Source organism: Solea solea, chromosome 10, assembly GCF_958295425.1.
Source record: "Solea solea chromosome 10, fSolSol10.1, whole genome shotgun sequence".
Lineage (NCBI taxonomy): Eukaryota > Metazoa > Chordata > Actinopteri > Pleuronectiformes > Soleidae > Solea > Solea solea.
Genome location: NC_081143.1, coordinates 28,801,912 through 28,826,169, shown reverse-complemented (window position 1 = coordinate 28,826,169; position 24,258 = coordinate 28,801,912). Strand labels below are relative to the sequence as shown.

General features: G+C 43.0%; 1 protein-coding gene and 1 long non-coding RNA gene across 4 annotated transcripts in view; one reads left to right on the top strand and one right to left on the bottom strand.

The window, feature by feature from the left end:
• Nucleotides 1-24,258, bottom strand: part of LOC131466600 (axin-2-like) — a 54,881-nt gene that overhangs the window by 9,800 nt on the left and 20,823 nt on the right. The window contains exons 2-5 of one of the 3 annotated variants that reach the window (XM_058639958.1): nt 23,191-23,228; nt 6,067-7,015; nt 3,502-3,642; nt 712-814 (exon numbers count right to left, since the gene is read on the bottom strand). In XM_058639958.1, coding sequence (XP_058495941.1) covers nt 712-814; nt 3,502-3,642; nt 6,067-6,902 — 1,080 coding nt within the window. In that variant the 5' untranslated portion in view covers nt 6,903-7,015; nt 23,191-23,228. Of the gene's footprint in view, nt 1-711; nt 815-3,501; nt 3,643-6,066; nt 7,016-7,835; nt 8,064-8,990; nt 9,273-23,190; nt 23,229-24,258 lie in introns of those variants that run through there. The other 2 variants (XM_058639957.1, XM_058639956.1) reach the window with 2 other exon arrangements.
• LOC131466602 (uncharacterized) lies at nt 9,423-12,908 on the top strand. Its single transcript, XR_009241440.1, has 2 exons — nt 9,423-9,561; nt 12,015-12,908. It is a non-coding gene; the product is annotated as an uncharacterized LOC131466602 (long non-coding RNA).

The following is a 24,258-nucleotide window of genomic DNA, read 5'->3' as shown; positions in this document are numbered from 1 at the left end:
GGAGAGGGGGAGAGAGATAGAAAAGACAGGAAAGAAGAGAGAGTAAAGAGGAGGGGGGGGGCAGACAACACTGTCAAATACATGCACAGACACGCACACAACTCCTCCACATACACAAACCTGTGTTTGGATATGAAGACAAAAGAATTCTCTCTTTCTCTTAAACCAGCCTGTCAGTCTGTTCTAACCTGGTTAAGTTAAACAGGTCAACAAACCATTTCATTCAAGCACCTTCACTGCCAAACACTAATGGCACCAGATATGAGGGCGGGGGCACAGGAAACTGGAGCAGCAGAGTGATGTGCTCTGAGATGTAAACAGTAGTTTTGAACATTATATCTAATAATAAGTTATTTTCAATGCATAAATAATGTGAAGCTTTACCACTACACTACACTACAGTAACTGAGGGAGAAGTTAAAGTGTGTGGCCCTACAGAAGCTTCTGGGATGGAGCTTGAAACAGCTGCAGGAGTGAAGCTGTATGCAAATCCTTCCTTTCATTTACCAGACTTGTATATGAAAACAAGAAAGGGAATGGAATACAGTATTCTGTCACAACACGAGCTACGAGCGGGGGAAAGAATCAAATAAAGCACAACTCGTGACGGGAATCAGGACCCAAATGTCTGTCAGTGTGTGAAAAACTTTAGCAGATTACAGAAAAGGAAACACTGATACAGGAAGTAGAACCTGAGGAAGTACAACTTACAGGAAAGTGGGGTAGCGTAACCTGGCCATTGACCTTGACGCTGCGGTGCATCTCCCTCTGGAGCTGCTTCTTGGTGCCCAGCTTGTACGGAGGGATTCCATCTCTGTAAGAAAATGTATTACATGATTATTTATTTGTTGTTAAATGTTCTTAATAATAATTAACTGGTCTGCTTATAACCAAATATAGGTTATTTTGTGCTGATAGGCACATGATGTAGGTCCCAAAGCTTCTGCACCCACAGTTAGCACCATTAGCCAATTTCTGTGGAGGCAGAGCCCTTAGGAGGCAGTTTATCATTGAAGTGACTGACAAAGCGCCACCCAGTAACCACCCACTAGGCACATTACAGCTAAATCAAAAGGCCAGGGAGCCCTTGAAGCCAAGGGAACAAAAACACACATAACAAAACACATGAGGACAATGGGAGAGATATGCTAAACATCCCTGTGGGCTTCAAAAGAAGAGTCCCACTGATAAGATTACATCAGTCCTTGTCAACTCTGACAGCAGTTGTTTGAAAAGCAGAATAATAAAGATTGGTTGGAGAAACTACTGCAGGTTAAAGCCGTCTGACAAACGTTGCTCAAGTGCTGCTGGCTCTGCAGCTCTGATATATGCATATGAAAATAGAGATGTAGGAAGAAATAGCAGAAGTCTCCAGACAATTAAACGTTTATTCTGAGAATCCTATTCTCCATTTTTCATGCCCGTGTCTGCTAGCTTCTCCAGTCAGCTGCCACTTAGGCTTGGGCCAATTATCTTGGCCGTTTTGGCTGCTCAGAAGTGTCTGACCTAGCCCAAACGCTACTTTTTCTGTTGCCTCTTTGAAATCTCACACTCATGCACATATGCACCCGCTGCCATCTTCGTTTGGCAAGCGCTCCACTGTGAGCCTCTGATCTCGGCTACATCAAAAGCCTGGTTTGTAAGATAAGGTAATGTTTGAAGTTGGTGCAGCAGCATTCCCCAGCGTCCAAGTAAATCCATAAATAAGATATAAGCAAAAAAAGAAAAAATCCCCCCCCCCCCCCCCCATCACCACCCTTTCTTTCCTTCTCCATTCCCAAATCATCCTCTTCTTGTTCTTTATCTGGGAAATAAGATTCAAATTTGCAGTGTGACTGTTAACCACTATAAAAGGACACACTAATCAAAACTGTTCCCTCAATTGAGGGATGAAGAAACTGTGTTCTTTTTTAATGAACATCAGTTATGGGTAAAGACAGACGAGAGCTGGGGACAAGGACAGGACAGATCTCTGTGTCAAAGACCTTACTGTTCAAAGAAATTGACTCTGACACATGATGCTGCTCGACAATGAACCATTTTTGTCCTTTATTCATCTGCACAAGTTCAACAAAGTCACATTTAAAGAGTGACAATGTCAAGTAGAATCAGATAGTGCAGCCACGCGGCCAATAATCACCCAGGTTTCAAGTGGTGCTTGCATCCAAAAATCAATGTTTCACAAACTGCACCCAGGAGACTGCAAACCCGCATCCCTCACGGTACCGGAAACTCTTCAAAAGTAAAACTCCACGGCCCCCGAGGAGCTTGAGCGGCAAAGTTAGTGGCAAAAAACCAGCATTAACAAGCAAAAGCTCGACAAATTCCCCTTTCACCAACTATGTGTTATTAGTCCAAACTGTTCCCACCCAGGAAAAGCATGTGACGGCTGGGTGTTTTGTCCAGGTCGGGGAAGAGAAAACAGTCGCGGACTCTTTCATGGTTTCATGGTCCCTCCATTTTACTTTATGGGGATCTCCTATTCAGTTGTGCAAGTCATTTTCAAAGCAGCCAGCCACCCTCTTATCCCCCTAAGCTCCCCTCACCTAACAATAGGCTGAAAGCGATTCAGTTAAGCCCTTTATACTCCATTTATTTTCTCACTCCCTTGCACTTCGAGCCTCACCACTCTTACTATGGGCTGTGGAGGCTGGAGTGGAGGAGTTCTGGACGACTGGGAGGGTGGAGGTGATTTTTTTTCGGGGTGCCCTCGTCTGGCCAGGGGGAGTTCCTTATGCCTTGTCCCAAGGTCTAGAAATGAGTAACCCCTGTGAAAGCCTTGCAGACACATGATCTCAGCACGCCGCAGAGGCCAGTGGCAGGAAACCGACCCACCATGTGAGTAAGCCTCCTTTCATTTGGTGCCAACATTTTTCAATGAGTTTGTCTTGAGGCCCGAATGGCCATTTTCCTCCACCCCCCCCCCTCCAGCTCTTCAAAGGGAAAAAGCGATTAGATAATATGAAAAAACAAGTCTGTTGTGGCAGAAGGGTGGGATGGATACATTTCAACTTTGAGGAAAATGAGGCAACGCCCCCTCCCACATCAAGACAGTCTCATTTTTTTCCCTCCCTCCTCTCCAGCCTGTAACACATCAGAATATACTTCAAAAGGTCCTCAGACATAATGACTTTCCCAGAGTTATCTCCCTGGAGGCCACAGCAACAACTACACTTTAATAAAATTACCTGGAGTCAATCATAGAGGATAATTAAAACATATTATAGGCAATTATTTAGCAACAAAACTGTCCTCTGGCCACAAGAAAAGCTGAGTGTGTTGAACCGCTTGGCTAAATATTTCTCTTCTCACCCGCGGACTTTTTCCTGAAAAGGTGTTGAATGTACTCTCTCGTCCGGGCATGTTTACATACTAAGGAAATAATACAAATTCAGAGAGCTTTGGCCAAGTTCAGCAGAATGGAAATGAGCCTCCAGAAACTGCTGCATAATCTTTCAACAACCAATGTAATGCTTTCAAATAACAACCAAGCGCACTTACACACTACTGTCTGTCATGGACATGGAATCGTCTGTCGTGGCATCGCTGGAGATCTCGCTGTCGTTGGCACTGGTGGCGGGGGCAAATATGTAGCCAGAGTTGACAAAGTAGGGGCTGGCGGGGTCGCCTCGACGATGGGACCTGCAAAAGACCCAGGAGAACATACTGTTAATGTCATGTTGGTGTGACACAGTCAGGGGAAGTTTACTTGAGCTGCTTCCTTCAGAATTTGAAAGCAAATGTGGCAGCTAGGAATTTCCATTGTTGATATTATAAACATCAGTAATTAAAATTAGCTTCTATGAGACTTAGGGAGGGTTGAGGTGATACTGATACTCAATACAGATCAGATGATACTAAAACTAAATGTTGATATCAGTCCAATACTGGCCAGAATCACTGAATCACTGATGTCAGAAAATGAAAATGACATGTAACATGATATCAACACCACGGTCATGTGACCAGGTCTGCAAATGATATATTTTTTTTAATGGCTGATTAAAGCTTGGTGGTGAATTCATCAGCACAAATGCTAAGTTGTCTAAAATAATATATTGGACTGATAAAGACATTGTGATATCAACCTTGAAAACAAGTGGCACTGGGTCATCTGTCTGCTCTGTGAATAAACAGCAGCATTCCATGTCTTCTTTCTTTCTTTCTTTCTTTCTTATCAGTCTTTCTTCACTCTCACTCTCTCTCCTCTCTATCGTCCAGTCTGGGGCCCCTCCTCTACCCACGCTCCCCTGCTTTACCCTCCTTTCTAAAGTCTCTCTCTCTCCCTCTCTCTCTCAGTCTTTCTACTCTCTCCTGCTGTGTTGCATTCCTGTCTCAGTAGTGAAGGGGGTGGACAAGGAAGAGGGAGGGAAGAAAAGGGAGGGGGAACTTGAGCTTTAGAGCGGGAGGGGGAGATGGAAAGGGGGAAGGAGGGCCCCTTTCTTTATGAGAATGCCTTCTGCCGGGAGTGCTGAGAGGAGAACCCCAGCATGACTAAAGCCGTAGGCCCCAAGCACAAACCTGACCTTTGGAAGGTCCACGCAAAGAGTCAGGTATTTAGCACAGCTGGGCTCTGTGCACCCCCTGCTCTCTTTCTCCATCTCCTTTCTTTCTGTCTTTCTTTCATGCTCCCCCCCTCCCTTCCTGTATTCCCCCTTCCCTCCTCTTGTCTCTCCCTGTCTCCTTCCAAAGCATGCTTAGTCTCTGACAGATAGATTTTCTCCTTCAAAAAGGAGATAAAAGTGTTGGGCAGAAGAAAAAGAGGAAGGAAAACACTGACACACACACACACACACACACACACTGTGGCAGAGTGGTTTCAGTGGCTGACGCTGCAGAACTGAGCTGAGGATGTTTTGTTGTGTTCTTCTATCACTTTGGAGTTGAGCATGAAAGGTTCCTCCAAAAAGAGGGAAAAAAAAGAATCTGTGCAGTGGCAAAATTAGTTCCACATGTTTGAGATGGAAATTGCTTGACCTAAAGAGATGGTGAGGGGCAGGGGGAAAGGGGGAGACTGTGGGTGACAGAGGGGAGAAAGAGGGGGCTCCCTCCCTCCCTCCTGCTTTTCTTTTAGTGAAAAACAAGAATGCAGGGGATCACACCAGGAAGCCAGGAGATGCCCACATGTCAACAAACCCATGCTCAATGGTTCCTAACTCTCTGAAGCACTATCACAGCATCTGTCATCTGCTCACATGAAGGATTCAACACAGAGGAATGTTGATGTTCACTTACTAAACTGTTGCTAATCAATTAGTTTTTTTTACTGTCATTAAAAAGAAATCAATGCCGCAGACACTTTATGTTAAGTCAGTGGAATAGGGAAAGTATGGATTATCTATAAATTGCACATCTACCAAACTAAATAAAGACTTTGTCAACACAATCAGTCATGATTGTGTCCAGATGTGAGGACAAAGTGGTAGAAAGAAAAAGTTTTTAAGTGCCCTTTGATGCAGGCTCAGAAATAAAATCCAGCCTTTAAAAATGTTCCTGGCTTGAAAAGATTTCAGCTGTTGGACAATGTGTGGGACGAGCTCGAAGTCCAAATTATTTCCACAAACACTTCTGCTTTCATCTCTGACCAAAAGAACAATATCCCCCGCTTGGCATAAGACTCCACAAGTTCTTTTAACTCTGCATCGGCATTTCTCTGCGGTGTCACGGCGATAACAACGCGGCTTAATGAGCAGAAAAGGCAAAAAATACAACAGAACTTTACAATGGCATCAAAATGTTTCGTGTAACAGTCGTGAGGCTTGAGTGTCTGAATTTGTGCCTGAACCGGAGGAAGGGTTTCAAAGCACAGGAAACTTGAGCGAGCCAGCAGAGGGCTGCCTGCAAGACACCATTTACTTAAAAGGAAGGCTGAGATCCATTGATGTTTCATACCCACCCCACCTCTCCACCCCATCCCACCCCTTGGCTAACTGCAAGGCAAGAGGCACAAATGTAGAGGCATGTTCCTCTGAGACCCTTTGATCAAGTGCCTTTATCTCTTTCTGAGGCATTTGTGAAATACCCAACACACAATCACAGCAGTTTGAGAAAAGAAGAAAAACGTACCTGCAACTGTTCTCCAGGATTTCAGCTGCTGTCCGGATGGTAGCAGTGGCCCTCAGGGTTTTGGCTGACAGTCCAACCACAGACCGTAAGGTTTTTGCTTTCAGGTCAGAACAACTCCATTCCTCTTCCTCCATGAGAGGAGGCAGGTATCCGCACATCAGCTTCAGACTGCCGAGGGCGCCGTGGTTCATGTAGCCTGCGTTCTCGCAGCCAGCGCGCACGTATTCGAGGTATATGTCAGAGGTCAAAAACATCTGGTACGCGTTCTCCTCCATGTTGGACTGAATCTCCGTCTGCGCCTGGTCAAACATGGCAGAATCGATTTGCTGTTTCTTAATACTATCCCTTAGGAAGGTCTTGGTGGCGGGTTTCAGCTGCTTGGCGACAATGCTGTTGTTCTCGATGTACCGCTTGAAAATAACTTTGGCAACTCTCAGCGTTTTGGTATCCTTTAAGTCCATTTGCCTGAAGCCGTTGCAGGCGAACCAAAAGTCCAAAGTGTCCACGCAGTTCTCCCGCTCCAAGAAGGTCCTGAAGAGGTGAGCGCCGTCCTGGTCGCCCAGGAGAAAATGCAGGGACTTGGTCCACCGGACTAAGGGGGAGTCCGGGGACGCGCTGCCCTCTGGCTCCCCGAGTCCATCCTCGTTCCTCCGCGGTGTGGAACCGGGAGGCGCGGAGGCAGCGGCGGGGGTTTCTTTAACCTTGCTCTGCGCTCTCATTTTGGCAGATCTGCTGGGGTTGTAGCATGACGCCTCTCCCTCCTCCCCCGGTACCGGAGGACGAGGAGCATCTTCTCGGAAGCTACTGCTGTTGTGCTCCGTGAGCGCCCTGCTCATGGCTCCAGCTCCGGTTGCAATGTGAGTGCCGTCGTGCCTCCACCGAGCTCCACAGCCTATAATCCTCCTCACTCTCTAAAAGCAGCGGGGGAGCTTCTTAGCTCCTCTTCACTCTGAAACACAAAGTATTGATCTAATCAAAGCCAGATCCTGCTGAACTTCAAAAGAAAGACATCAAGTAAACAGTCCCTTTCAAACACACACACACTCGCCGCAGCTCACGCGCGCACACACACACACACACACACACAGAGAGAAACAGAGGGAGAGGGGATATGAAAGGCTTTCTTTCGTTTCATTTATCTATTTTTATCCAAAATGAAAGATCAAGTGCAGCCTACATTCTCAATGTGCACTGATGTTTCACATCAAACCCCATTTTCATAAGAATCGTCAGCTCACACACTCACTCTTCACCAAATTCTCTCAACTGTGGCTTACACGTGTTTTCCTAACGAGTCCATGTCACAGGCTTCAACTCCAATTAATAACGAGTCTGCTTCGGACGTGTATGAACACACACACACACACACACACACACACACACACACTTGTCCATCTGTGGAATAGACACACGGGGTGAAAACTGCACCTGATCTGCACTACAATGACCCCGAGATGGATAAAAAAAGCCCCGCGGGAAAAGTCGCCGCTCGTGCGTAAACGTGCGCGATGAGCCGCGTTAATATCTGCCCGTGACGGCGATTACAGCACATTATTGAAGTCACGGCCCCGCGAACAACGTGTCTGAACTACCAACGCAGCGCGGAGGCGAGTGCTGAGACATGTGGAGTTAAACATCCACCTCATCCACGACAGGAGCTGCGACACTGTCACGGCAATAACGCGACCGAGGCGGCACGAGACGTGTTCTTTTCTCAGCAGGTCAATTCAACAGATGACGGCGAGATAAACGTGCGCATGACAACGTACCATCGCAAGGAAGATCCACCCTGAGAGTAAGATCCGTCAAAGGAATTTAAAGAGACGGAACAAAAAGTTGAATTACTCCATTCTGAGTCAGTCCAAAAGTCTCCAAACAATAATCCAGCACGGCGGGAATCACTGTGGACACGACTGTGCTGTACCACATGTGTCCAACACAACCGCTGTAGTTTCTAATGCTCCCTGTCCCATTCAACAACTGACCTCAGAGGAGGCAGGCTCACTGCCTATGTAGATTCACTGGGGGTGTCAAGATCTGGAGGAGGTGGGAGGGAAAGGAGAAAGGGAGGCAGGGAGGGAGGGAGGACGGGAGAGGGGGATCCGACTAAAGAATACATCCCATTTTTCCCCAGCCGCTCGCCTAATGTGCGTTTTATCATATACACTCACACACTGTCTCTGCGTGTTCAGTCATTTTTCATGTCCTCTTAGACACCATTCTAGTTCAAGTACTAACCTTGTCTGGACCAGTTAGTCCTAATGAGGCAGAACCTCAATTCTGAGACTCTGGTTAACATTAGGGTTCTGGTCATAGTTAAACCAGACTATCTTAGATCTGTGGTTTTGGTTCAAAGTTGTGTTCTAACTGTTTTTAAGCTGTGAGGACAAAACCATCCTTGAAAGGACATTTTGACATGTCCTCACAACATGAAGGGACTTTCTTAGGGATTAAGAGTTTCTAGCTGGAAGTGGATTTAAGTTAGTCATGTAGTTAAGGTGGTTAATGTGCTAGGGCGCTTACGAGTGTCCTTACAAGTACGTGTAATTCACATCTAACCTTATGTTAAATCAAGCCTCTAACCCGTAACCAGAACCTCAGGAAAGAGGTTTTGTCTCATTTGGACCAGGCAGTGGTTCCCGTTAAGAGTATGCACGTACTGGTCCTGACAAGGTCAGTGTTTACACGAGAAATGCAACAAAACGAGTTCTCTCTCTCACACACACACACACACACACACACACATATACACGTACACACACACACACACACACACACACACACATAAGCTTCTTATCTATCTCACCGTGTTCCTCGCCCACAAACAAGAAACACAGCCCGCATTTCTCAACTTCAAAGCGGAGCAGCAGCACATCAAAGCGGCCGAGAGAGGGGGCCTGTGGAACAGCTTTGCTCCAACTTACCATCCGTGTAGCCCAGTGTAGCCCAGTGTAGCCTCCTCACTGATTACACAGCGCAGTGTAAAGTCAAAATAAAAGTAGTCCCATGCAACAACAGGCTGCGCTACAGCAGCAGCAGCAGCCTCCGCCGTGGTCCCGTGTTCTCTGGCCCGTCACAGCAGACCGATGTAAACGTGTTCCTCTCCGCGTCTCTGCCCAGGTTAGTGTTTCATGGAGTCACAACAGACGCGGTAGAAATCCTCCGGGCTGTTCCTCAAACCGACTTCTCTGTGTGTGCACTTCAAAGTGAGAAACCGCTGCTCTGGTCCCGGAAGAGACATACAAACCTAGCGCCTCGTCTTCGCAGCAAACAACACGATCATTCACAGTGAAACACACCACAGAGACGGGAAATGAGCAGAGGTGGCCACAAGTCACTGGGTGTGTTTTTGTGTCGCATGTCAGTGTGGGTAATACACGCGCAAACGTGCGTGTTAAAGTTCTTCAGACAGAGAAAAGATTTTACTTCTGAACCAGGACCTTATCAAAGGAAGGCAGCACAGAGCCAACTCCCCGAGGCTTTGGAGCGTCACAAGTAAGTGATCTGCCGCGCCAATAGCATTATGCTTACAGTCAGTGTGTTACTACACACACACACGCGCGCACACACACAAACACACACACACGCACACACACACACACAAAGCAAACACAAAGCCAGCGGCGGCTATTGTTGCCTCTGGCATTTCCAAATGACAGGAGTGAGTCTAGTGAGTCAGATGACTTATATACACTAATGCACTTCATTAGAATATCTCTTAATGAGCAGCTAACATTTGTGGCGTTAGAGTTCATAAAATAACTTCATTTCAGTAACAGGTCTAAAGTATTGTTTTTTTACATACTGTATAAATGAATGTGAGTTACATTGTAGCTAGTGCCAAACTAGTTCACACATAAGTCAGAACATTTCCATGCACAGCTGGAATACTGTCCTTGTCCCAGTATACAAGCACGAGCGGGGAATCCATTTATTGACTGAAGTGCGTCCACCTCCACTCGCCGACGATGTGTCCTCTTTAAACTCTACACACAAGGACGAGTTTAGGAGAATCTGCAAATGTTTTCTATTGTATTGGCTTTTTTTTATGTGCCATGCAAAGTAAAAAAAAAACTAAAACCACAACCGTAGTGTTTTTGTCACTGTTATCTTATTCTACTGAGTACTGGCTCCAGTCCTGGTCCAGTCCTGGTCCGACTGAACGTAGACATGTAACAGTAATTCAACTCCCAGTGGCATTAGCTGGGCGTTTCAGTGCGACTTTGACAGATTAGATTTTAAGCCTAAAGTGTTTTGTCAGACTATTTTTTTTCTAATGTAAAGTAAACATACTGACGGATGCTTTTTTTCTGCCCCTGTGAAACGTTTTCTGGGATATTTTCAGGGCAATTTCATGAAACCTTTGTTTCTTTCTACCTTCACTGTGTTCACACTGAACATCTATGGTGTGAAATGCACCACAAGACATTTTTGTGCACTTCACGTCGATCACATCTGTCGCACGAGGGGCAGGTTTTCATGATGTTCATGAAGTCGATAAAATTGCGACACAGAAGTGTAAATATTTCACACAACTTTGTATAATTGTTTAATTGTGCAACAGATTTCTAATTTCATTCAGTGTGATCAACTATTGACCTTCACTCTACAGTGAAAAACTGATTTTAAAAGGTGCAGCTCAAGTTTTTTGTGAGGTTCTAACTTAATACAGCAGTTACTAACTTGTATTATCTTAAACAGCTCTGATTTGATCATTCAATTGAGTCAAATTGTGAAATAATTGACATTAGTCAGGCTTTTAGCCACAAGGATGTCAGGCCAACACACTCGCCAGTTCCACATTGAGGGAAAATGGCACAGCATGACATTTTGATTGAAACTGGACGGAGAGCAAAGGAAAGCACCGTTCACATAAAGTCCCTAATGTCATTGTGACAGACTCTTAAAGAGTGGGTGAGACAGTGATCCAATCTTCATTGTACTTCAAAGACTTCTTTGTCTCTTTGATGTTTGGGGAAATCAACTTTAAAGTGGTATGTCATTATTTAATTCCAATTCACAAAACTCTCTTGATTGTGCAAGACAAGGGAACTAAAGAAAACCAACGTCTCCAAAGTCCCCAAGTGGCGATCAATTAATGTCGAGCTTTGTGATCATGGGGATTCTAAATTCACCAGGTCTCATCCAGCATGAGCAACAATATTCAGTGCCATTATTTTCATGCATTACATATTTTGCTATATCATTATTGCTTACAAATACACTCACCAGCATCTTATTAGATTCACTGGACACTAAGATAAATGGCACAAGTGGTACCTGATGTATTCTGTATTTGACTTGTGTGGGGAGGATTATTTTGAAGCGTCGACGAGAGATTTTCTCCCCAGGAACTTTTTTGACCATTCTTTACAAACTCTAGACCAGGATTGTGCCACCTACAGCTCTAGAGCTGTGCGTGTCTCCCTGGAGCTTTGAAAGAAACAACATTTAATTCAACTTTTAGTCTTTCAAAGTGCACACCTCTTATTTAGATGTTGTGTCACATCCCATGTCTATGTCAAAAAAGCAGTATTTTTAAAAACCTCCACAAACTCAACAGACCTGTGTTTGAAAAATGATGTGCACATGAAGGAAGTCCACATTCTTATGGCAGCAGGTTTTCTCAAGCATGAGCTACAATAATTATTTATTTCAAAATAGGTCGACATAGTTCTGTGTTTTATTTCAAAATAGGCTGACACATGCCGGCAGTGTTTTATTCTATTTGCAGTTCTTAAATTTCACGAATGCAACAAACCTTAGTTATTATATTTACATATAAAACTTGAATTGGTTGGTTGGGTCAAAAATGGCTCTTCTGATACTAAAGGTTTCAGATTGTTACCTAAAGACATAGATGTGTGTGAAAATTCTCATAAAACTCAGACCAGCTCACAACCATGGCATGTGCAAAGTCACTTAAACACCTTTTCCTTCTCACGCAGGTCGTCCAGACCCTGACCACATGCCTACATCCATGAAGTTGCTGCCATGTCATTGGCCGATCTTATATTTGTGTCAATGAGCAGATGAACAGGTGTACCTAATAAAGTGGCTGTGTGTGTGTGCAACAGCAAATCTTTCTTGTTTTCTTTGCACAGCAGAGGAATCCAGTTGATTACACTGACATCCTGCCAGCCACTTCCTGCACGCCATGAGCGTGTCTGAAGTTTGAGTCCAGATCGTCTCCGACACAATCTTTGAAGAAAGTTTCACTGCCAGGTGTCATAAAGCTGTATGATAGCAGATGTACTGTATGTGTGTGTGTGTGTGTGTGTGTGTGTGTGTTTGTTGTTGTGTGGGCATGTGTGAGTATGAAGAAGTCATTCATAGCCCCTGTTTACACTGCAGGGCTCTGGAAGACCAACATCGCTGCCACAAATCCAAACAATCCCGCGCCCAAAATGCACAAAAACCTCCAACACTCTGCAAAGGGAAGTGCCAGCAGCAGTCGACACGACACAATCACACACCGGGACATTCAGGGGGCACTCGGCCTCCCAAATTAAAGCCATGGAATATGCAGCCACACTGTTATCTGCACACTAATGCCTTTAAAGTTTGGGATATAAAAGGGTTTTAAAATGTCATTTTTGATGTGGAGGACTATCTAACATTCAGGATAAGATGATTTATCTTTGTTCAAATCAAATTAGGCTGCACATATCACAGCAAAAGAAAGACGTTTCGCTGACACGCAGGAATCTTCCTTCATGCTTCGCTCCGTCTGCAGCTCGGGCTTTCCACTTATACAGGATGTAGTTAATTAATCTGTTTTCTGTGAACAAAACTTCTGTGATCAACAACAATTCAGTCAAAATAAAAGATGCTATCTTTTATGTTTCATGTCATGAGATCCTGAACCCATGAGACCACACCTGTTGACCCTTGAATGGCCACTCTTGTGCTTAGCAGTGACAAAAGAGAAAGGGTGCCGTAAAGCAGCCTCCAAGGAGCCCCCTTTTTGATGTTGACCCCGTCCTGACCCCTTTGTTGGGGCCCTAACCATTTCACAGGAAGATCCAAACGGTTTTAAAAGCACAATACAGGACGAGAGTGCTGCCGCTGACTTGCTATGAAGCCCCAATAAAACAGGGTGACCTGGAGGCTAATTGAGAACTCGTGGTTGGGAAGAAATTAAAGGCATCTGGTGAGTCACCACAGAGTGGAAATGAAGCACTTCTGTGATTAGAGTTAAAGGCAGAGAGACAATTTTACTGTTGTCTGAACAGGTGTGACATCAGGAATCACAGAGGACTCGCATTATGGAGAATATGCAAAAAAATCTTTTTCTTATTCAGTTCCACACAATATATTCATTCATATATACAGAATATATTACACAGTGTATATATATACACATATATATACAAATATATGTATATATATGTGTGTATATATATATATAAACATATATATGTACTAAATAATAATAAATGGTAAGTGAAGTTGTCAAATTGTATGAAGTCAACTTGCTTACTTTAGTTTGATTACATATTACATTTAAGGTGTTACCAACTGAAGTATAAGTTTTTCTCTATTTTGTACAATAAACAGGAATGAATGAGTGAAATCACATTTGTTTTCCTGTCTTTTGAGTTATACTATCCTGAATTATTTTTTTAAATAAGGTATAAACAAAAATGTTTGTCAAAGATTTTGTTTTAAACCAAATCATCACATTTCAATATATATAAAGAATGATTTTTGTCAATAATTCCACACAGAAATAATATATGTACTATTTTATTTGATATTTCCTTGTTCAGACATGTTATTGATTTATATCTTTCTTTGTGTATCTTTAGTATAAGTGAATTAAATTTGAGTTATAGTTATTAAACGTGATTTTTGAGTGTAGTTTCATCGCTCCAACAAGCAGGGCTGCGTTCTCCGTCTCTTTGTCACATTTTCACTGGAAGTTTGGGATTTGCATCACATCACTGTATGTTTTCCACAATGCCAACAGTAAATTCCGTGCAGCCCCATTTTTATCGCTCTTTCATCCGCTCCAATCCTACACTTGTGCTGAAATAGCACAGAAAAGCCAGAGGAGAGGGTGGATAATTGCAAATAACCCAATATTTTGGAGTTCAAAGGCTGTGGTGGATTTGAGTGATAATTTCGTCTGAAGCATCACCATAAACACTAATAAAATTAAGTGCGTCGGAGGGAGGAGGGGGCGTGGCCAGGCTCCCCTTTGAACAGACCCTGTGATCAGTTCTCCCTCTCAATTAGCGTATTGTCCACTTCTCCTTTCAGCTGGGAGGGAGGGGGCAGTCTCCCCCCAGCTTCCCTTTGAAGTGATTATCCCTTTATCTCAAGCCTGAGCGAGGAATATCTGGGGGGACAATGGCAAATTAAAGCCCATATGGAGAGAAGCGTGAATGTCTGTTTGTAAGCTCGCAGAGAAATGGGGGGAAAAAGGGAGCAATAGAGAAATAAATAAATAGAGAGAGACAGAGAGACACAGAGAGACAGAGAGAGAGAGGGCGAGGAAGAGCGCGGAAAATAGCATCATTCTGTTTGCATGAGATGAAGAGTGAGCGGTGGATGTCAACACTCATCCAAAAAAGTAATTCAGGGCTCGTGCCTGAGTTGACACTTGTAGCCGAGCGACTTAAGAAGAGCTAAAGGACGGAAAAAGAGAGGGGGGGGGTAATATCTGTCATGACAGATGGAGAAAGACGAGGAGGGAGGAATGGAGAGATAGACGGATGAGCGTGGAGAAAAGAGAGGAGTGCAGTTGTCAGCAGAATCAGATGGCGGTGAGGCAGACAGGCTTGAAGAAGATACAATTAAAGTGTGGAGTTAAGACGAGCTTTGAAGTCGGACATGGTGCATAACACTCTTAAAGTTTGAGCAGGCAACCATTCATCTGCTTGTTATGGCTTATTAAGACCATTTGGAGAAAATAAACTTTCATTCTTACTTGGAGGGAGGAAAGCCCAAATGAAGCGAGCGTTTTTAACCAGGTGAAGACAAAACAGAGAGCAGAGCACCATTCAACGGTCAACTCTTGAAACTCGAGGGAGGGATTTGCTGAAGGAGGTGTGGGGGTGCGTGGGAGCACTTAAGATGAATAATTACTTTCTCTTCCCACTCTCCATCTATTTTTCCCCTGCAATCCTGTTTTTCGGTGGCTTAAAAGTTTAATAATGTATAGGAACAATGTCTGTGAAGCTTGGCCTAATCCGGTTTTGGCTCAGAGAATCTTTGTGGAAAAATGAAACCCTATCTGATGTGAGGCAGTTTTTGCCAGCGTTTTTCATCCATCTGCCTCTCTGTCTTTCTAAAAGGGGTGGAACATAAAACCAACACAGATTGGTGATTGGTTATAAAGTAGAATATACAAATACATTCATGAGCAGACCAGAGCATCCATGTAAAGCAGTGGCAGCTCATTTCAGGACCAGTTACATCAATTCTTACATCAATTCTGCAAACAACTAAAACAAGAAAACGTGATAATTATGTAAAACTGAAATGCTATAATAGTGTTTTTATTTACAGTGTATAAATCCACACAGGACTGTCAATCAAGAACTTGCTCCACCTTTCAGACACTTCCTCCAATCATTGTGCAGAAGCCCAGAGTCTGGCCCGCCCACTGTTCCATTGACTCCCAGAGAAGCCGAGCTTCCGTTGAAGTGATATTTTTGCCATATTTGTCCAATCAGTGTCAAGCTCACGGCAGAGAAACAAACCGAGTCAGTGTCGTCCCATAGAGAACAGTTTAAGTTTCAAGTGGTTTTAATACGGAGGCTGCTACGGGAATACGGAAATCACGTAAGACGATCCGTCATCTGTGATTCTGACTCTCAGGTGCTGAGATTATTCATGTGTCATAAACTATAGGATTCTTCAGTCTTTTGTAGAAAATCTATTTGAAGGTAAACAATGATAGATTTGGCTTATTCTAATTTGTATTTGACGGATTGTGTTGAATCAAAGTGACTAGTATCGTTGTCCGTGTATCGAGATACTAATCCAATTGTCCTGTAAAAGACAAATGCAGACCCTCACATTCAAAGGTATGAGAAAATGGTAGGAAATCATGATCACATGATCACACAGACCCTTAGTTTAAAACTCACAATTTTACCCCCACATTGAGTTTGTTCCAGTGAAAGAATTTCCTGTGTATTAATGATGTTTGTCAATTCCTCATGTGCATGAAATGAATGATTGTGATTGTGATTGTGAAAGAAACGTGAGCATTGTGCGTTCTCCCATTGAACTCGCTTAACCGTCCTGAATGAGAATCGGACAAATGATGCAGAAAAATGTGATTATGAAGCAACAGTGGAGCCTGTTAGAGGCTGAGTGAGACAACACAGCAGCACCGGCTGAAACTGACACCAGATAACTGTCTGAGGCTCGGCCTGACAGCTAATCCATGCACTGATACGGGGGAAACAAATTGGCCCCATTGATCAAATGTTCCAGTGTTCTACTGTTAAATTCTGAGGGAGTCGGCTCCATAAAACAAACAGTCAGACGTGACAATGGCTCTTTGTTTGAAATACAGTCTTTACAAGCGGCCCTTGTGACATTGACATAATCCACATTCTGCCATTTCAAACATGCTGCAACATGGTGGCTGCAGGTGACACACACACACACACACACACACACACACACACACTGTGTGGTTAGAATTAATCCGATAATTATCTCCTCACCTGTTGGAGATGATGAATGAACTTGCTTTCACTGTCATTTTGAAAAACAACCCACTTTCCTCCCACACGCTGCCTCACTCAGTGTGTTTACTTTACAACTTTACAAGTTAAAAGTCTGATTTTAGGAGAGTTTTCTTTCTGACATGAAAACACATTAGTCCGACTAAAATCCAGCTAATCTTAATTGAAACACACCTGGATCATGTGACTCATAGTCCAGTTACTCCTGCATCTACTGTATACTGTATGCTTAGTCAGACTGGAGCCGGACTTGGCGTTGTGACTCTACTCAGAATTCACTGAAGCAAAGGAGAAGAAATGCTCTGCTCATAAAATCCATAATTATTACAGTTGTTAAGTGGATGTTTTGGCATTTGTGAGTGGATGACCTGTCTAAACACATGATTAATATGTGTTTAGCCTGCTCTGCTAGATCCTGACTGATTAGACAAAAACTGACTGTACATGCATGTGCCAATGAATACGCATAAATGTGCAGAGTTTTGTTGTCAGTTCAGGAAATCTCATGTTTTCTTCACAGACTTACAGCAAATTCAAAAAGTAGAAACACACCAACAACAACAACATGATTGCATGAACGTAATGAGCACTTGTGCGGACTCTCATGGTTTTGGTGTGAGTCATCGTCTTTTAAGGCCGAGCCTCACACTCTGCAAAAAGTATCTCATACTAAATCAGAAACTGCAATTACAAAGCGGGGCCCTTTCAAATCTCTATTTCATTTTCAGACAGAAGCCACAATGACTCATGTGTATAAACAACGTGTAACGAGGAAAAACTTCACGGTCTTTAAGTGAAATGGAGGTTTTTTATTGTGTTGTGAGGAAAACAAACACTCAAAGGAAAGAACTGTAGCCAGTGATAGAGTTTCTCTTTCAGCGTGTGCACGTATGTCTCACGTCATCATGTCTACATGTCATGTGCTGAAGTACACGCGTGTTGTGCACACACTCTGCTCCCGTTTGCTTTCATGAAGCTTTTAAACCACACTTGTGTGTTCTTGTTCGTCGTGAGTGGAACAAAGTATTTCAAAATAGCTGCTGTATGATTAAGATCTTTGACTTTATTCTTTTTCCAAGATGAGTAGTTAAACCCACCTACTGTGAATAAAGGAAGCTCTGCATACAGTGAAAAAAAGAGCCGTCATCCAGGTCCTCGGCGCTGGCCAGCTGCATATTGTTTGTTTATTCCCGGGAGAGTTTCTAAATCCATAACTAAAACTAAGATAAAAGTGTTTTTGACCCTTTTGTGGGATGTTTCCCAGTGTCATGCAGCGACTCAGCAGGTGTGCAGAGGGAGGGAGACTTTCAAAACATACTGCACAGCAGATAGGCAAAGAGGAACATGGCAACAAAGCACTGCTGCTCTGCACTGACGAGCGATGGGGGAAACATTCCCACAGAGAGAAAGAGAGAGAAAAGATGGACAGACAGCGGACGAGGCAAAGAGACGTGAGCTGAAACACAGACGGTCAAAGGCAGAGAGCGGAGAAAAGAGGAAATGTCTTTCTGTCATTGTTTGTTTTAATGACTGAAAATTGAAGAAAACATCAGAAAAAAGGAGAGAAGAGAAAAACAACTGTGTCATCTGTTGTGGTGAAGGACACAGGATCAGTGTCAGGTGTTCACTTAGTGTAGTTTGTGTTTCCGTGGTTAAGTGTTGCCTCAAACAGAAAGTCCAGTATTCATATGTTGCAATAGTTCGATTTTAGTTTGTTTTCAAAGTTTCCCCAAATGTCTTTATGGGGGAATCACTTTGTACCGATGACTCAAATCACGATAGAAACGATGACTCATTTACAGGCACATGAGTAATTCCTCATATCATTTTGAATTTGAAATGAAGGCGATTATACAATCCTCCACTCTACTGTTAGCCAAACCTTAACCATCACAACTGATGGTGCTTTTCCACCACGCAGTTCCAGCACTGCTCCACTTGACACGTTTTCTTTTTGCTTTTCCATCAGTGATAGAACCTGATACGTGTGAATTTCTCTGTGAGATGAATAAAGTATCTATCTATCTGATACCTGGTGGTTCTTTAGTACCTGCTCTGACGAGGTTTCAAAGCGAGCTGAGCTGAGCCGATACTGAAATCAGCCACTGATCGGTCAGAGAGCGTCGTCACTGGATGAGTCATGAGCACGACGTCCGATACAAGAATCAAACCGAACAATGCCGAGATGTAGATCAGTTAAAAAGACTTCAAAATCCTGAAAACATGCACTAATCTCCAATATTTAGCAACAGCACGTCTAAAATCTCAATATTTAACAGAGGATTTCTAGGATGTTTTTGACACCAGGAAAATATCCCACTGCTCTGGCATGATGACGGTGAGGTCGTTCACTGCTGTACGTGACTCTCTTACTCTTAGGATAGTGAAGATGGTGGAGAATTGAAAGAGCACTATGTTATATGTGGGGATAATGGCTGAGATTAGAGGTAAAGGGCCACATTGGGTTAATGGTTAATGGTTAATGGTTAATGGTTAATGGTTAATGGTTAATGGTTAAGGGCTAAGGCTCGGCATCTTCTGTGCATACCTGTTACCATGCTGTGGTCCTGAAACAGAGGAGCAACTGTGGCTCACAAGATGCTCTTGTAAACAGTTGTTCTCCACAGGGTTTAGTCATTAGCCACTTTACAGACATGACCTCATGTCACACGCTGGCAAAACACGGCCTCAGGTCCGGACCTGGCACACAGACCGGCTTTGTCCTGCCCCCAAAACCCTTAAAGGAAAAAAAATCAATCCTAATGCACTAAGTGGCCCTTCTCTCACTCTATCTATGTCAGTATGGCCCTCCTGAGAAAAGGCTTGTCCATCTTTGCTTTGGTGTCAGAAACGTTCCATCACTTCATGGTTCCTCCTCATCGTGGGCGGGGTCGTCATTTATTATTGTATTATTTTTTTAATTTAATTTAATTTAATTTCATTTCATTTCATTTCATTTCATTTCATTTCATTTCATTTCATTTCATTCCATCTTATTGCCTATTTTACTGTTTATTTATATCCATTTCTTATGCCTTGTTTCCACTACTGTATTTCTATTTCACTTTGCACGGAGCATCTGAAACTAAAACCATTTCCCCCCCGGGGATTAATAAAGTATTCTGATTCTGATTCTGATTCATAGCACGGCTGCACAAAACTGCCGTGATGACGTTTTATGGAATCAGTTTGCAGAATCATTCAGCAGTGATTCGGCTCACGATCGTTTCATTTCAAAATCATTCCGATGTTAAAAAATGTCCTTGCTAAATGTTGCAGATTAACGCATGTTTTCAGGATTTGTAATCTGCTGACCTCACATCTTTTTTGTCTCAGCTCGCCTGGAACCTGACCAGACCAGGTCTTACAACAAGCACCAGGTACCAGAGCCGAGTCGTGCTAGGACTGGATAAAGAGACTAAAGACACTCGCTTGTCACAACCCCGCCCCCCAGGAAAACAAAATCAAGCCTAAAACATAAATTCCTAAACTTCACTCTTCAGCAGGTTTGAAGACACTACAACAACCTTTCAGCCAGAGACACCGAGTGCAGTCCAAACTATCGGGAAGTGCTAACAGTGCAGAGGAGAATAATAATAACGACGACGGCGGGAGTGAAAAGGTCGACACAGTCCAACAGACCTCGTAATAACAAGTGGCAACACCTCAGAGCTGAGAGGGAGGAAAGGCCGCCAATCATCGCTGCTCCTCAAACGCTGCTCATGCACATGTGTCAACAGAGCAGCGTCAAAGCAGAGCATGCTCCACTGTTTGCTCTCCCACACCTGATGCTGATGGAAGGAGGGAGTGCAGAGACACACACACACACACACACACACACCTCCTCCTCCCTCCAAGAATAAAATCTGCTGCTGTAAAATGCAGGAGGGAGCGGGGCAAACAGCTCCTCCCCAGCTTGTCGGGGAGTTTGTTTTAAAGTGGAAATGAGGCTGATGGTGCACTTGGCGATTAGCCCTGCAGCTAACATGAAAGGAGAGGAAAAGACAGCTGCTAATTTTCTCCTTTGACCTTTGGCTCCCGCTGGTATTTCATACAAACACTGATTTATGGAGGAGCCTAACAGCTCACTGCTACTGGGGGGGGGATTACCATGAGAGGAGGGGGAGTTGACTTCTAGCAACTCATAGTATCTGGATAAATGAAAGTAATATTTATTTTTGTTTCTATCTTTCCTTTTTTTTATTCCTCGTCTTCTCTTTTCAGTATCTCACTGCTGCTTTCACTGTGTTTCTGTCGGTCTGCCTGAGTGGATTTCACGCCTCTTATCTTTGAAATCCTTGTGTTTCTGTCTACATGTGTTTCTGTGTGCATGTGTTTCTGTCTGCATGTGTTTCTGTCTGCATGTGTTTCTGTCTACATGTGTTTCTGTCTGCATGTGTTTCTGTGTGTATGTGTTTCTGTGTGCATGTGTTTCTGTGTGCATGTGTTTCTGTGTGCATGTGTTTCTGTCTACATGTGTTTCTGTCTGCATGTGTTTCTGTCTACATGTGTTTCTGTCTGCATGTGTTTCTGTCTGCATGTGTTTATGTGTGTATGTGTTTCTGTCTGCATGTGTTTCTGTGTGTATGTGTTTCTGTGTGCATGTGTTTCTGTCTACATGTGTTTCTGTCTGCATGTGTTTCTGTCTACATGTGTTTCTGTCTGCATGTGTTTCTGTCTGCATGTGTTTCTGTCTACATGTGTTTCTGTCTGCATGTGTTTCTGTCTACATGTGTTTCTGTCTGCATGTGTTTCTGTCTGCATGTGTTTCTGTCTGCATGTGTTTCTGTGCAATATGTTTAAGTGTAAAATCATTATTTAGTATGTTTTCTGGTTATTATGGTGTGTTCCATTTGTTGTCGGAACTTGCATTTTGAGTCCATCTCATGTATTCGCTTCATTTCCATCGTGTTACCTGTGTGTGTTTGTCCAAATTTGACAAATTAAATTTAGTAAAATTTCAGTTGGACTAACAGAGGAGGTCCTAAACATACGGCCTGCGGGCCACATGTGGCCCCCCCGATCAACTTTATGTGACCCTGCCGCTCAATATCAAGTTATAATGAAGCATTTTTTATTTATTTACAGTTTAAATACATCGTCAGGTGTAAACTGTCAAAATAAACTGAGGATTCTGTGAAATATTGTCACAAATATTATTGATTTGAAACATATATCAGCTGGTCTGTTGTTTTTGACTCCGCCCCCCCCCCCCCCTCCCCATGTCATTAGAGGTTTACATGCATTTTAAAAGTCTGGATTCATGCAGAGTTCAAGCAGCTCATAAACACAGTAATGTGTTAGATGACATTCATTAGGAAAATTCAAGCTTGTGTTTATGTAAGTGTGTGTGTGTGTGTGTGTGTATCAATCACTCCAGTGTGGCTGATGACGAGAGGCTGTTTGTCTTTCGCATAAAAGGGAGAGGGATCAAAAGGTACGGTCCACCAGCTGGACCTTCAATCACACTGGGACAATGTGACTTTAGAGCCAGGGCAGCTGGAGCTCTGGGGACGTGTGTGTGTGTGTGTGTGTGTGTGTGTGTGTGTGTTAAACCCTTTTAATCTGTGTCGTGCACATTTTCCATTTCCAACTTTCATGTTTATCGTATATGTTAAAACAAATGTTCTGTTGTTGTTATTTTTCTGTTTACTTTGAGTCTTTTATCTTTAATAATTTTACAATCATTAATTTTATCACTTATCATAATGTTGCACTGATTGAAGCAGAGTGACGACGCGTGCTGTTTACAGAGGTTATAAATCACAATCTAATCCAGATAATATAAACCACTGTCTGTCATTCTCCCAATGAAGAGATGATTGATTTTCTAAAAACACAGAGTTACAGCTCATCACAAACAAACTCATCACTCCAAAGTGACATTTTTTCCAATTTGATTTATTTACGACTAAATCTGACGGAAACTCTTTCATATTTTAAACAGACGCGATTGTTGAGGCTGTTTTTCATTAAAAATGATTGAAATGATAAATAGTCGTCAGTTCCTTTTGTCTCAATAACCTGCGTGTTTGATTTAGTTTATGCCCACAAATGTGTTCTCATCTCACCAGTGACTATTTCCACAGTGTTATTATTATTCTTTTTTAAATAAAAGTTTTTTGAACTAAAGTCTCAAAACCTCATTGTTCTCCACGTCTTTTTACTTTCACTGCATAATAAGGGATATACTGCGTGATAGTACAGGGCATGTATTTGTACACATGTAATCTAAAGGTTTACTAATTTGGCTTTATTATGTTTTTAAGTATAAATATGCAGTAAAACTTAACAAACGTTAAATAATGTAATTTCTGAACGCTGTCATAATCTTAGTTTTCATGAAATTGCTAGAAACCCAAATATCAAACCTTACATTTGATGATTCGTTAAAGACAGAAAAACACACACTTACACATTGCTGCTCAATAAGCTCCGCCCTCATGATGTCACCTGTAAGAAACAGAAGCACAAGGTACATTTGATTAATATTTTACAAAGTTATTCAAAAGTTTACAGACAACTGAAAGTTGAGGAGACCGCGGCTGGATGTCAGATACTGTTGTGCCACGTGTAAACGTCCAAAGTCTTTTTCATGTTTTAAACGATATATCGTCAGTTATTGCTGAAATGAAATGAATTCCTGGCATTTACTTGAGTCACTTCAGTGAACCTGGGAAATTACAGTTCTTTTAGTTAAAAAGAGTGAATATAAATGGTGTTTTTTTTTTTAAACCCCCAAAACAATAATAAGTAGAAACTGATAATGTTTGGAACCGGGGTTTGCTATTTATGACAGCACACTGAATGCAACACACAGGTCATTGAATCCATCGTTGGTGTGTGTGTGTGTGTGCGTGTGTGCGTGTGGTCATGGGCGATGCAGCGATAACTTGTGCTGTAACCATAAATAAAGGTTAACAACTTTAAGCGTTAGGAAAAGCGTATGACTCGAAGTACAGGGCGTGTGTCGTGTTCAGACAGAAAACAGAGTTTTGACACGATTAAAAAGATGATTTAAGAAGACAAACCTCATATAAAACATGTTTGACCCTCGCCCTTTGACCTGCCCTGAGGGTTTTTTGGAAATGACCACGTCAAATATCACCTGTCACGGCTTTAACGGTCATAACACATGTAAAGTTTGTCATGGCACTAGAAAACAGTGTTTGTTACTGAAGTACAGTCAGCGATGTTTGAGGACAGAGGTCACAAAGGTAAAAACATGTGTCTGAACCTGTTGAACTCGCTCGCGGTGGGTGTAACTTGTGTTTGTGTATCATGGCATCATCAGGACCGCTGTCGGTGTCTTTGAGGACTGGCTAAATAAACAGGTTGTGAGACGCGGTTTTTCAGACCACACATCAAACGACGAGGCGTGAGTTGTGAGGAAGAGATAACCGGTGTTACAACTGCTCTGCTGCCAAAAACCTGTCCACGGCCCTGTTCACCTCTGCCGTTTCATATCAACACAACAAGTGCA